We start from the raw sequence: 15,397 nt of genomic DNA on the forward strand, positions 1-15,397 counted from the left end.
AAGTATGCGATAGCCATGGAGTTTGGGTCTAGCTTTGTTTACCAGCAGCACTCTAAATCCCCTAAGTTTTCTTTAAGCTCTAATTTTCCTTCTCAAGATGCTGACAGACAGATGTCTGGATAGCTGGTGGTGAGGGGTGTTTTTCATCAACAGCCGATCTAAAGACTGCTAGGGTAAGCGGGGTGATTTTCATGGAGCTCCCTTGATATAGTATTTTAGCATCATGATTTGGGAGCTGAAATTTAGACATGATGGGTATCATGAGTTCTGGGACTTCTTCGTTTTGGCCAGCAGACACAATCTGGGTCACTGGTATTTTTCAGAACAAGAGAAGGAGCTGTGATGTAATATTGGACTCAGCTTATTTCAAAGCTCTGGGTCATAAGTAGTTTTTCACATGTCACAGCTGCTCTCAGTCTTTTCTTTGTGTGGCCCATCCATCCGGTGTGCAGACAGCTGCCCAGATCCCATTCAGTCAAGCAAATAAGCTCCCACAAGACCTGCCTTGTATGGAGGAAGAGTGGAAGAATACAATGGTCTTCTACCCCAAGGGCTTCCATTTAGTTGAAGAGAAAACACCAACTCCCCTCCCCCCATGCAGTCAGTAAAGGTGCAGTGCAAAAGCAGGGTATAGTGTTTTGTTTTTTTAATGAGTTTGACTATTTTAGATACCTCATATAAGTGGAATCATGCAGTATTTGTCCTTCTGTGTCTGGCTTATTTCACTTGGCATAATGTCCTTCAGGTTTATCCATGTTGTTGCATAGGGTAGACTTTCCCTCTTTTTTTTTGAGGCTGAGTAATATTCTATGGGAACAGATTGTTGAGTGCTGATTGCCAGGGGCTGGGGTGAGGCAGAGAAGGGGAATTGTTGTTCAATTGGTATAGCTTTAGTTATGCAAGATGAATAATTTCTAGAGATCTGCTGTAGGCCTTTATGCCTATAGTTGACAATACCATGTTGTGCATTTAAAAAACTTTTAACAGGGTAGATCTCATGTTACATGTTCCTACTACAATAATAATAATAAAAAGCAGGGTGTATCTCACTGTGGGACTTTCCAGTCTCCAGAACTATGAGAAATAAATATCCTTTGGTTGAGCCACCCAGTCTGTGATATTTCCTTATAGTGACTTGAACTAAGATAATACTTTAGTATGTATTTCTCATCTACATAGACACATGCATATATATGCAGATGTGCCTATTTTAGAAATGATAGACTCAAATTGATACCACCAAATTCAAGCTACACACATAAAGTTATTCCTTGCCTTCTCCATTCTGTATTTATATTCCCCCTTCTTTCACAGTGCGACTCCTGCTTCTGACAACCTCAGCACATTTATTTATTTGCATAAATTTATAATAGGTCTAAAATAGTTTGTAAATTGTTTTGCACATCTGTACATAAAAAAAAAAAAAAACCTACTAAAGAAAGCCCAGGATGTTTGTAGTTCTCCACACCCCACCCAAGCCTGAGGTTATGTAGTCAAATAATATGTACCAAAATAACCTGAATCAGACCTGTTTCTCTTCACTGAGATGATTGAGTTCACTTGAAATTCAATTGTATTCATCTCAATTTTCCTTCCTCTCTTTAAAATATGAAGAATTTTAACATGCTTCCGAAATTCAGAACTATCAAAAAGATATATACTCTGAGAAGGGGAGAAGGGTGACTCCCTCCTAAATTCCTTCTACCCTGTTCCACCAGCACTTTCGTAGGGAGCCAACTTTATTGTTTTCTGATCTGTCCTTCTGTGTTTCTATTTGTAAAGACAAATAGATGTATATTCATTTTGTAAATTCCCCTCATTTCTTACACAAAATGTAGTGAACTATATACTGTTTATACTATGCTTTTCCCCAATATCTTCTGGAAATCACTCCGTACCAGTTTATAGAGATCTTTCTCACTCTTTGTTATAGTTGCGTAGGACTTCTTTGTGGATAAGTTTCATGGTTTATTCTATCAATCTCTCTTGCTTGGACCTTCAGTGCTTGACAACATTAACTTCCTCTAATGCTTTATAGTTCTTTTGATGACTTCCTGTGATGCCAGGTACAATTATTGGCCCCTCTTGTTGTGGAAGAATGATGAGGACTGAGAGACTCAAGCGGCTCGCCGAGATCAGGGAGAACACAGCTTTATTACGCCAGCGGGCTCAGTGGGATTGTTCCCAAAGAACTGAGCACTAACTGGGGTCAGGCGCTTTGTTTTGACAGGGAGGCCTCTAACTATGGTGCCCGCAGGAGACATCTCCGATAAGGTATGGGAGGAGGAGGGGAACGGAGCTCCGATAAGGAGGGGGATTGAGCTCTCAGCGGGGGCGTGCAGGAAAAACCATCCCAACACTCTAATTTGGAGTTTGTGGGGGCTTCAATTTGTGGTTCCCTTCTTTCAGAGCACCCCCTGTTCGGGTCCAGGTTACAATGGTCAGGCATTCCCTTAAGGCCCAGGGCCTCCATATAATTTTTATTATCTACTCAAGACTTTGACCACACCTTTGTCTATCTTCCTATAGCACTAACTTGCTTTGCAACTCTGGCAAATTTGCAAATCTGGCAGCCACAATACACTTTGTTTTATCATCACTTAACATATTTAAATAAAGGTTGCCTAGTAGAGTGGGAAAAGATAAGACAAACCTTGATTTGCCTCCTAGTTCCATCCCTTCGTGTTGTGTGATCTTTGCCAGTTACATAATCTCTTATAGCTTCGTTTTCATGCCCTGTTTGGGGCTTCGAAATATTGTGAGGAATAAAGAGAAGACATTGACCAGGACTGTTGTGTGAGTTTAACAAAACCATTAAGTCTAGCCTCTATAAGTTAAGATATACCGATATCTACACACACACACACACACACGCACACGCACACGCACACGCACACGCGCACGCACGCAGGCAGGCATAGTTTCCTAGGCTTGCTAATAACAACATGCCACAAAGGCGGCTTAAACAACATAGATTTATTTTCTCACAGTTCTGAGGGCCAGAAGTACAAGATCAAGGTGCCATCAAGGTTGGGGTTTCTTCCTGGTTCATGAATGATTGCCTTCTGTGTCTTCACATGGCCTTTCCTCTGCGTGCATGTGAAAAGAGAGGGCTCTCTGATGTCTCTTTCTTTTCTTATAAGGGCATTAGTCTTATCAGTTTAGGGCCCCATCCTTATGACCTATTTAACCTAATTATCTCCCTGAAGGTCCTATTTCCAGTATAGTCATATTAGGAAGGTAGGACTTCCACATACCTTGTTTCCCTGAAAATAAGACCTAGTCGGACCATCAGCTCTAATGCACCTTTTGAAGCAAAAATTAATATAAGACATGGTCTTATTTTACTATAATATAAGACTAGGTCTTTATAATATAATGTAATAATATAATATAATATAATATAATATAATATAATATAATATAATATAATATAATATAATATAATATAATTAATATAATAATACCCGGTCTTATGTAAATTTTTGCTCCAAAAGGTGCAGTAGAGCTGATGGTCCAGCTAGGTGTTATTTTGGGGGAAACACAGTATGCATTTGGGGAAGGGGTAGAAGCAATTCAATCCAAAACAAGGAAAAAAAGCCCAACATATTCACAATGGTAATTTCTGAAGAATACAATTATGGATGGTTATTATTTTCTTCTTTTTGTAAATATAGATGCGTGTGTTTTCTTTTCTTGTATTTTCTCAGTTTTTGCAGTGAACAATACTTCATGTCCCTTTTCCTGGCAAGTGTTCCTTGGGGATCTCTGGCTCTGGCAATGACTTACTCTCCTTATGATGAGGTCCCCTGGGATCCGCTGAGCTCAGGTCAGACTCTGCACATGGGTAGTAAGTAGAGGTGCATTTGAGAGGAGCTTTACGAGTATTCTCCCCCAAGTCCCTTCGGCTGCAGTTGGGAAAATGACAGTCTGAGCTGTTGTCTGAGCACAGCTGGTCACCTGGGCACCTGGGCAGGGCCTCCAGGATGGTATTGTCCTATATATAAAGCACCTGAGGCCTAGAGAGGGGAAGTGACCCACCTAAGACCACAGCCTGAGTTAGACACAAAGCGGTCTCCCAATTCCCTGAGCTGTTTGAATCATTCTGGTTTTTTTTTGGTTGGTTTAGAAACTCTTTGACATAACATAAAGGGCTGTAAGAATTAATGTGGTAAGTTCAGAACCATGTCCATTTAAGGTTGAGGGGTGCTTTCTGGCGTCTTCCCTTCCCGTCCACCAGGTCTAGTCCTGGACACTTTCTGTTTCTCCTCACTGGATAACACTAGCATTTATCTTCACATTTTCTCAGTTTCATGGATTACTTTTTCATTTGCTTCAAGTAGCTGAAGTAAATGACCATTTTTCCATTGTGTGTGGACAGTGGCCCAGATCCTGACAGTGTGCTGGCTTGTTGACGTACCTCGTGGTTTATGAATGTAGCCCCGTGGGAACAGAAACAACACTCTGGTAGGAGCCGACCTCTGGTCCTGGCTCTGCCTCAAATTCATCTTGACGCCTCAAACAATCTCTCGTCACTCTGGGCCTCAGTTTACACATCTGAAAGTGATGGATTTGGATGTAGTCCCTCGAGGATCTTGAAGCTGTGACACACTACAACTCAGGCAAAAAGCAAGATTCTCCTGACATTCCATACCCCTCATCAAATGCTTTCTTTGCCATTTCCTTGCAAGAGCCATGGGTGTCCCGTCTTCCCCTCCTTGTGTGAGGCCGTGCAGTATATAGATTAGAAGTGTGGAGTCTGGAGTCAGACAAAAGGGCTCCAATTCAGACTCCCCGGTTTATTAGCTATGTGGCTTGGGCAAGTTACTTAGCATTTCTGAGTCCTAATTTATAAAAATGGGCATATTAATAATTAACTCCTAATGCTGTCATAAAGATGAACTGAGATAGTATCTGAAATTACTTGGCTTGGAATCAGCATCATTAAATGGCATATACTGTTATCATTGCTGTACCTTTTATTGTAAAGGTGAAAACTTTGTGCATCCCTCTTGGGTTTCTGAGGACAGTGAAGCCACAGATCTTGGGAAAGTCTCAGTGCCAGAAGTTGCTGCCACTGGCCTCCTGCTTTGTATACTAAGAAGATTGCTGGAGAGAGACTGTGGCAGGAGACATTTTTTAAAAATCCTAGTTATCACTAATCCTCATGAGTACATATAAATCACCTGATATCAGTACTCTGCATAGAAAGAAGCATAACACAAGGAAAGACATGCTGTTAATGTGCCACCTGTTTAGAGGGGTATGGAGTGAGATGAGGATAGGGAATGAAGTTGTAGAATTCTGGCTTGGAAGACATGTATAGAATAGTGGGGTCCTATGAGGCCCAAGGGACAGCCCAAGGGACCCTTCGGGCTATAGCATTGAATTCCTGTGCTGTGAGTTACAGTGTCCCCATAGAAAGAGGATAGAACTTAAAGTTGGAAGATGTGGGTTCCATTCCTAGTTCCTATGGCCTTTCAGCTGTAGGATTCCAGGCCAGTTACCTCATGTTTGAACTTCAAATCCGTCCTCCATCCCCACAGGCACATCCCCACCAGTTGCTCTTCTATGTTCTTGTTTTAAGAAATGGCCTGCGGCGCAGGAGTCACCATTGAACCGCTTTTCTTTCACTTTTAATACCAATTAGTCTACAAGTCTAAACTGACCATTGTGACTCTTTTTCTTTATTCCTCCATCATTTCTTATTTAGGCTACAATAGCAGGATCTATCTGGTCTCCCTCTCTCTGCAAACTCTAGTCGAGAACACTACTCTGTTTAGATCCCTCTCACTTAAAAGCCTTCACTGGTCCTCTAAGCTACTGAAGAAACCCTAAGTTCCCTGGCATGACCCCTGCCTCCCTTTCTCTGATCCCTTCTAGCTCTCTCTTTGTATCCTAGCCACAACTGGACAATCTGCAGTTCCCAAACAAGCTACTCACTGTACCAACCAAAACAAGGTTTCACTGCAAATGACAGGACATTCTGCCTACCCCTCGACACTATCTTAAGATAAAAAAGTATTTCTCTCTCATGTAAAAAAAATTAAGTTCAAAGGTAGACATTCTAGAGCTGGTGTGGTATACCTGTTACCTTATGCATGCTACGCTGTGACTTCCATTTCATGGTCCAATATGACTGCTCCAGCTGCAGCTATCAATCCACTTTTAATCAGCAGAAAAGCGGAAGGAACAAGGAAGGGCATGACCCTGCCTTTAAGGACACTTCCTGGAAATTACACTTGATGACACACCATTGGCCAGAATTTTGTCACAGGGCCATACTTAGCTGTAAGAGAGGCTGGGAAATTTTTGTTTCAGGTAGTTTGATTTTTAGGTAGCCATGTATTGAGGTAAACATCAAAAGTATTTTTACCAAGGACGAAAGAGAGAATGGATATTGGGTGACAGCTAGCAGTCTCTGCCACATGCTTTTACATTAGAGATTTGCGTACGTTGTTCCTACTGTCTGGGACAACCAACCACTCGCCGTCACACTCTCCTGGCTTGGCCTGTTTTTATTTGTCCTTTAACACTCACTCACCTCATGACCATCTTCATCCAAGACCGTAGCCAGTACAACCTCACGATCCCTGGTCAAGGTGGGCTCACCACCAATATTGTCTCAAAGATGTACTGAGGAAACTGGCTTATATTCTTCAGGCTTTCAGGGCCGCCCTAGATCTGGAGGAAGATATGGAGATGAGGTAGCGAAATGATCTTAGAGGCTCATGGCAAATTGCTGTGCTTTGGGTTGTACGTAGACCATTCACCCTCCCATGGTTGTTGTTCAGCTACTGCAGTGACATTGATTAGATCTCTGCCTTCTTGATGGTGAGTGATTGAGGTGGGAAGGAATTACGGTTGTGACTCTTGCTTTCATTTGCAGTCAGTTCTTGATTTGATTTCTGTCATTTGTTCCTCTCATTTTCTACCTGAACAACATCATCTCCCACCTGTTTTTTAAGATGAATGTCTGCTAGCTAATCTCTTATATCAGTTTTGGCCTTCGTGAGAGGGACCTGGCTTCTCTCACTGTAAGCCTTTGGGGCCCCTTTTCTGTCTTTCTCGTTCACTCCTGTACCCCATTTGATGAGTATGAAGACCTAGGGAGATTACCCGACCTGTTCGTGGTCACCAGGTAAGTTAGCTGCAAAGCCAAGATTTGACTCAGGTCTTTCTGTATCCAACTCTACTATCTTTCACCTGCTGCTACACTTTTCTTATTTTGATAAGTAATCTAGTTAACATTTCTGTGCCTAATTTCCCTCCCCTCCCAAATTTCAATTCTTAGGATAAATGCCAAAAAAGTGAAATTACTGAATCAAAGGATATACATATTCTTTTTTAAAGGATGCTAATACATTTTGCAAAATTGATCCAGCAGGTTGTCCCATGAAATCTTATCACTACCACATTTTGCCCAGGTGGGTTTTACTACCACATGCAGGCCAGTTTGGGAGCCTGGGATTGTGGGGGAGGAGGGGAGCTGTGACTGGTCCCCAGAAGGTTGCTCACGAGCATCTCACCAGCCTGGTGAGAGTCTCATGTTTAAAGATGCATATTTTTGCATATACGTGGCTCCTACGCAGAAAACAATACTTCATTTGGTGCTCAACCACAGAATAGCCATCTGTTCCAATGCCAGAGAAACCACTGGCTGTGTTGGACTTGTGAGAAGTACTATGTCTGTCTCCATCGTGATGTGTAAATACTGTGTCCTGGACTTTATAGTAGATTGAAAGGATTTCCAGAGATTATTTTGGTTCGATGACATTCTGACTTTAAACCTCACCCCTTTGATCCCCACCTGAAGTATGACTGCAGGGACTACACGTGCGCCATTTTCACTGCACCCTTGTCCCATTCATCTCGAAGTCTGAGGGGAGCCCTTTCTGCTCTATGGCCGATCAGTTCTGACAAAATGCCCCTTCAGGTCTACACGGTTCCAGCTGGCATCTTTGCCTTCCTCTCACTGAAGTTAAGGACTGCATCAAAACTGAGAAGCCTCACGGGGCTCAGGGGCTTCAAGGGTGATGTGTCAGTTATTATTATTATTATTTACATGTAAATGTCCGAGTGACAGTTTATCTGTTTCTTCCTGCAGTTGGTCACCACAGAAGAGAGCTTCCTGAAAGATAGTTTGTACAATGAAGGAATCCTAATTGTGTGGGACCCGTCTGTTTACCACTCAGATATCCCAAAGGTAAGTGGGTATCCATGGGAAACAGGGATTCAGTCTCCTGCTTGTCTATAGATTATCCCGAGTGGGGTTTTAAGTCATAGCTGACCAGGGCCATCCCTGAGGACTGGCTATTTCAGTTTTAGGGCACTCTTCTTCCTCTGGACCAGCCCCATTTTGCATTATATGTATTGGTCTCCTAATTATGGCATGTATCAGGAGTAATAGTGGCTGGACTTCTCACCATATGAGGTGGATTAATACAATAATTAACACAACTATTCCTGATGAGTATCAGCAGAAATGGTTACTATCAGCAGACAGTGGTTACTATTATTTCTATAAATATTACCACATGTGTCCCACACTTCCAGTTTCCAGAATTCTTCTCATTTAACTCTCATGACAATGTGAGGAAGTATACAGAAGCATGGTTGCTCCCATTTTACAAATGAGGAAACTGGAATGTGGAAAGGGCAAGTCACCTGTCCCAGGGCCAAATCTGTAACATCAGCTCATTCAGGGAAGGAGACAGGGGTCTCAGAGCTGCTGGACTCTCAGCTTCTCCGGAACGGCCCTCTCACTGTTTGCCATGCACGTCAGTTGGCCTTTCCCGGATGTGGGGGGCTGCGGCTGCAGGAAGGAGAATGGCTTCAGGAAGGACAGAGAGCACTGTTCGTGGGACACCGAATTCTTAAGTTGGATACAGCAATAGCTAACAGGCCCTGGTGATCCCTTACACACTCACTACCTCAGTTTCCACAGTTTTGCACTGATCTCACTTAGGACTGAAATTTGCCCGGGTCAGGACAAAGATTTGGAAACCACAGATGCGGCAAGCTGTGTCCCAGTTTTCACCCATTTAAAAATAAAATGAAAGGTGGGGTTAGATGGTGTCGAGGGCCCCTTACAGCACTGATATAATTCCCGGATTCTATGATCTTCAAGTCTGAAGCTGTTCCATTGTCACCAAGCTCAGAATTCCTAGTGAGCACAGGCTACATGCCGGGTCCCCTCTGCTATTAAGTGAGAACTGTGATTGGCAGAGAAGTCTGGGATCTGCTCCAAGGAAGGGGCTGTGCCTCAGGATTCTGCATTGGTCCTTCTCCACCTCCCCTCAAAGTCCTCAGCTGAGGATGACTTCCTGGGGGCAGCGGAGGCACTGGCACATTTCTCTCCTTGAGACCATTTCCTTCTTTTTCAGTGGTACCAGAATCCCGACTATAAATTCTTTGATAACTACAAGAGCTACCGTAAGCTACATCCTGATCAGCCCTTCTACATCCTCAAGCCCCAGATGCCTTGGGAGCTGTGGGATGTCATTCAAGAAATCTCCTCAGAGACGATTCAGCCCAACCCCCCATCGTCTGGGATGCTCGGTGAGTCCGTGTCTGGGGAAAGACCACTTCTGTTTGTTTCTAGTAGAGGTTAGCTTTCTTCTGGGGTCTCATTTATTCATTTGTGTGTTCGTTCATTCGTTTGTTCATTCGTTCATTCATTCACTAAGCAATTGCTAGGTTTTTGCTGTATTTGTAAACAGGGCCAAGTTCTAGCTAAGATACAGCGATTAATAAGATAGAATCCTTCTCCTTTACAGTGTTCATTGGGAGAGTTCAGTCAGGTAACTGAGGCAACATTGAGTGTGTGCCAGGAGAGAGTGACCACCCTGGTACCACAGGAGAGAGAACCCTGTCTAGGTGGACAGTCTAAGAGCTTCGTGGAGGAGTAGCTTTGGATCAGGCATGTGAGAGGGGCGGATTTGGCAGGTGTTGCTGAGTAAATGGAAGCACAAACAAGAGAGGAGGCAGGAAAACCAGGGGAACAGGGCTGAGACTCTAAGATGAGGAAGGTACTTGACTCAGGTATACAATTTGAGGGGGTACCAAAAATTCAGTAACAAGAGAAATAATATCTTTATACAATATCTTTTAAAAATCACAGTGCAAACATTTTGTGATGAATGAAACATCAACATTTTAAATAAAGACGTGATCAGTAATGATGTCATGTAGAGCCATACTGGGAACTGAGGAAAAGAGAAGAATCAATAATGCTTTTTTCAAAATTTCAAAACATTGTTCACCCTAGTGCGCACCCTAGTTATGGCCCTGAGAGAAGGATGAGCAGTGAAGCTTGACTGGATTTGGGGGGCCATGAGCGTTGCTGTGGGGGCTGGTGAGGAGAGGGCTAAGGTCAGAGTGCAGGGGGCCCTGAATGCTGGCGACAGGCTTTCTCCACCCTTCTTGGCCCTTATGGAATGTCTGCCTTCCATCCCTTTCACTTCGAGTTTGGCTGACCATGAGTGATGTCCATGAGATGTTAGGCTTCGTTTGCACAGGAAGGAAAGCGCCTTCCTTCAGGCCCCCGCAATGGACCACTTTGCCACCAATGGGCCCAGCCACACAGCATTGTGTAATTCACCTGCCCACCTTCCCTACGAAACTGCAAACTCCCTCAGGGTGGAGACTGTGTTTGACTCACCTGCTGTCTGGCACAGGATAGCCCTGTGGTAAAATTCCCCGAGAAAATGAACAAATACATGTTTAATATCAAAAACAGTCCTTATAATAAGAAACAGGGGCTCTTATAGTCTCACATCTTTATACCTTTGTCTTCAACTTTTGGATGGGTATGTTTGGGGCTGCTTCCTTTTGAGTAGGAATAGTTGTAGAACCATCATGGCGAACACACTTTCCTTCTGCCCTACTCCCCTCCTGTGCCCATGCTGTCCCTCCCACTGCCAATCCTCCTGTCTTGCCCATCCCTCATGGCCATAGCTCCTGTGGGCCCCACACCAGTGCTCTGGGGGGTTTACGTGAGCCCTCTTTCATAGGAAACGCTCCTTCCCATAATTTCTAGAAGCACTTCTGCTGTGCCTGCATCCATTAATTGCAGAGGTGTCTTTTCTACCCCATTGGACCAGTGGTAGCTGGAGGGCAGAAGTAGGGCTTTTCCCACATTGAATTCTTCTGGAACAAAGATGCTGCTAGCAGTTTATAGCTTTGCTGTTAGTGAGAGCTGCTCTGTCATAAAGATTCTCTATACTTATGGTTGGCAAAAGTCATGTTAAAGCCATGGTCTTATTTCATCCTAACAATTGCCTATGTGATAGGAGGAGTAGGTAGATCATACCCTTGGGGCAGATGAAGAACTTGAGGCTCAGAGAAGGATGTGTCCTGCACCAGATGGCTGAGCCAGCTGGGTATAAGTACATGGCAGCAGCAGTCTCCTGACTCTTGTTGGGTTTGCATGTCAGTGTCTGCGCTGCCTCCCTGAGAGCACCAACCTGGCCCCACCCCCTCAGCTCCAATCTTCTGCCTGAATGAGCAGAGCCCGTCGATATAGTCCATGGTGTGTTCCTGTTCCAACTGTCCCTCCTCTCAGCTGAGGGAGGAACAGTCTTTCCTCACCACACTTTTCTGCAAGTACCGTAAGAAACACCTTCTCCCACATAGCACCATCTAAGTGGTTCCTCCGGGACATAAAAGTGGTCGAAAGTACTATATACATGTGATGGTACTGTCTCCTTGTCACCCTGTCCTCTCTCTTCATACAGCTTATTTACACTGATACATTCATTGGCTGATGGATGGAGTCCTTTAACCCCCTAGGAGGACCTACAGGCACCAGGTCCTGGCTTATGTGCTGGGGATATAAAGGTGCACAGGGCTCCTTGGCCCTCTGGGAACAGCCACTGGAGTGGCTGACCAGGAGCACTCAGACTGGGAATCACAATCGTAACTAGGATTCCAGATAGACATCTCCCCGAATTTGGGGTCATTAGCTGTGGACTCCTTGGGCAGAGCTCCAGGGTGTGGGATGGGTTGCCGAGCAGGACTCACCTCTGCTCCCCTCTCCAGGCATCATCATCATGATGACGCTGTGTGACCAGGTGGATATTTACGAGTTCCTCCCATCTAAGCGCAAGACTGACGTGTGCTACTACTACCAGAAGTTCTACGACAGCGCCTGCACGATGGGCGCCTACCACCCGCTCCTCTTTGAGAAGAATCTGGTGAAGCACCTCAACCAGGGCACAGATGAGGACATTTACCTGCTTGGAAAAGCCAGCTTGCCTGGCTTCCAGAACATTCACTGCTGAGTGTGGGCTCCCTGACCAGGTGCCCTCACCCTCTCCATCAAGGAATTTTATAGCCCATCTTTTGGTCCCCGTGGACCTAGGAAGACTGTTTCCGAACAATCCCTGCCTGTTCCTTGCACTCTAGGTCTTCTGTCCACAAGAGCTCTTGGACTTCAGGAGCCCAAGGGCAAGGAACCAGGTCCAGCTTACCGTGTAGCCACAGAGGTGTGTGGCTCCAAAGCTTCCTCCCACACACATGTCCACACATGTCCACAGATAGCACCCATGTCTGAGGCAGACAGCGTCCTCCCCTCCTTCCGCACGGGTAAATGCAAGATCCGCTTTTCCTACCAGGGCTGCCAAAGCTGGCATGTCTTCCCCACTTGAATGATGTTTTTCTCACAAACCAGCATTCTATATTGCTTGAAATCTGTACCTAGACATTGATTTCATGTTTTAAAGAAATTCTCCCAAATTATGATTATGCTTGGTAAATGGTGGCTCTGGGGGGCCAGTCAGTGGCTCTGGGGGGGCAAGTAAGTGCCATGGGGCATAGGAACCATGCTTGATTTCTCCAGAACAAAGTTACTTCCAAGGTCCACGCCCCCAGGAGAGGCTGTGTTTCTATCACTTGGCTGGTTTGGCTGGTCCTTAGCCTAGGTGCTTATGTACAAAGGGTCTTGATGAACCCACATCCTTCTCCATATGGAGACGGAAGTACAGAAATATAATATCCACCCTCGAGTTGCTCACAGTTCAGTGGGAGTGACAGACAGGTAGGATTCAGTGAACTCAGTGCACCGGAGGTCTCTAGAGAGGTGGGCTTGCTATGCTTTCTGTCTGTGCTCCGAGGGGGGAGGGGCACACACTTGCTGTGTCTGTGGTCACAGAAGGCTTCACAGAGCTGGGGCCAAGGAGTGGATTTTGGAGGAAGCGGAGAAACATGGCAAGCAGATTTTTTCGAGTCATTTGAGATGTGTTTTCCTTTCTGCTTTTATTTATTCTCTAAGATCTGCCTGAACTTATAGGCTCAAATTATTTTTTTGAAGAAAACCCCCTTCCACGTCTGCAGCAGTGAGTGCAGCCCCATGGCAGACACCAGGCAAGCACGATGCCAAAAACCTGATTTCTCCAGGCTCAGCCTAACCTGACCTGACCCTATCCTACCAGCTGGGTTTTGCACACTGTATCCACTTCTTTCTTTTTAATGCCCACCCCCAAACCTCCTTCTAACTGCCATCTTGGTGTTTTTTTTTTTCCCTTTAAAGTAGTCTTCCCCCCTCCCAAATTTCTTCTAAGCATTTTCTCCTTTAAAAGTATACTGACCCAATTTCTTTGACCTTCATGGGCCTTCTGTGAAAGGTCTCTCAGGGAGTGGGGATGTAGATCCCTAGAACTTAAAGTTGCTCTCAGAGGTCAGAACTTTAGGGACCATAGCAGATTATCACAGGTGGAACAGACGGCCCTGCCCTCCATCCCTCCAGCAGGGGAACAGGGGCACAGTTTCCTGGCAGAGGCCCTCCCACTGTAGTCTGTAAACATGCTTTCCAGTTGGTGATGTTCATATCCTCTCCCTGGTGGAGAGACATCCTGGACAGACACCTGGTATGGAGACGGTAAAGGACTTGATCAAGGTCACTAAGTAATGCTGTAGAGCCAGAGCTCATAGCCCCAGGTTCTGGACTCTTGAAGCTGGCCCCTCGTGCTCAAGGGCTTCTAATGTTTGAGCTCTGGAGAAGGTGCCTGGGAGCTGGAGTACTCATCTGCTGCCAACCCCTCAGCTTCTATGGGCAGTGAGAGGAGGCTGGGTTTTCAGATTGAAGCTCCCCTATTTACTAGCTATGCCACTATGGGCAAATTCTCCTCTCTGAGCCTCTGTTTACACATCTGTAAAATGGGGGTGATGAGCCTACTCACAGGGCTATCATGAGGGTCACATGAAACACCTGACCTGGCTCTATTTCTGGCACCTGGCAGGTACTCTGTGCATGGCAGTTTCCTTCCTTCCCTTACTAAGGATCTGCTCTGTGCTCACACCTGGGCAGCACCCTACTTTGAGGGAGGCCAGAGATGGGGCCCTGTCCTTAGACACTTAACTGTCCCATTGGGAGACAACAACTCCCCTGTTTGGAATACCAAAGAAACCATCTGAGGTAGTGGAGGGTGCAGAGCGTGCCCCTCTTTTTCCTACCTGCGGCCCAGGCCTGATTCTGCTTGGGAATGGGTGGGGGAGCCCTTGGCCCACTAACTGCTGTGTGGAACGAGTGTTTTCTGCCTCTCAGGGCCCATGAATTCCTGGCTTGCTTTTTGTTCAGATTTGACACACTCATTGAAATCTTTGAATCATGAACACTGAGTGCTGAAGCAGGAAATATATTACACTGAGACTACACTGGGTAGATGCTAGCTTTTAGTTATTACAAGGTATCAAATTAATTTAAGTATGATTTCATTTCTGTGTTTTCTCTCTATGGAAACTCTAGTAAAATGCAAATAAGAGTATTACCATTGGTCTGATGAGGTGTTGAATATTTGTTACAGATAATTAAAAAAATTATGACTATTGTAGGAAAGCCCCTGTCTCTAACTGGTTTTGTCTCCCTCAGTTGTAATCTCTTCATCCTTTTTCATGAAGTCCTACCTATAATCCTTTAACAAATCAAATAAACTGTGGTTTGGAGTTGAGACATCAATCTCAGAAACTTCTGAAAAATGCCTAAGCTAATTAAGAATTGCCCAAAGATTATGTAAAATTTTAAAATAAATGTTTTTATAAAAAGCTTGTCCTCTCTCCTTACTTGATAGGGGAATGACTGGTGATTGTAAACTCTCATCTCCAAAGAGGACACAATTGGAATCCTGAATCCCCAAATCCTCCCCCACTAGCTCCTCTTCAGTGCTCCAGGGAAAGGAATGCTCACTTATGTGGTAGGATAGTAGTATCTGGGAGATATTGATGGATTTATTGATATTTCTTCCTTTTGCTTTTGCTTGGATTAAAATTACTAAGCTGTTGTTCATGCAATACCTTGGGGAAGGGATGCAATAGGGCAGGAAGCAAACTAAAGGAAAGTTACCTTGGTTTCCAAAAGCCCAAAACCCTTAAAGGAATGATGTCCTAAGGGAATAGCCAA

At 44.7% G+C, this 15,397-nt stretch overlaps 1 protein-coding gene across 12 annotated transcripts in view; it reads left to right on the forward strand.

Moving 5' to 3' along the window:
* The window catches only part of ST6GAL1 (ST6 beta-galactoside alpha-2,6-sialyltransferase 1), a 133,470-nt gene extending 118,428 nt beyond the window's left edge, over positions 1-15,042 (forward strand). For all 12 annotated transcript variants that reach the window (XM_019752122.3, XM_074329231.2, XM_019752125.3 and 9 more), the window contains 3 exons: positions 8,108-8,206; positions 9,387-9,561; positions 12,043-15,042. In XM_019752122.3, coding sequence (XP_019607681.1) covers positions 8,108-8,206; positions 9,387-9,561; positions 12,043-12,284 — 516 coding nt within the window. In that variant the 3' untranslated portion in view covers positions 12,285-15,042. The remainder of the gene's footprint in view (positions 1-8,107; positions 8,207-9,386; positions 9,562-12,042) is intronic.
* The last annotated feature ends 355 nt before the right edge of the window (positions 15,043-15,397 follow it).

Source organism: Rhinolophus sinicus, chromosome 17, assembly GCF_057876585.1.
Source record: "Rhinolophus sinicus isolate RSI-liver-muscle chromosome 17, RSI-T2T, whole genome shotgun sequence".
NCBI lineage: Eukaryota > Metazoa > Chordata > Mammalia > Chiroptera > Rhinolophidae > Rhinolophus > Rhinolophus sinicus.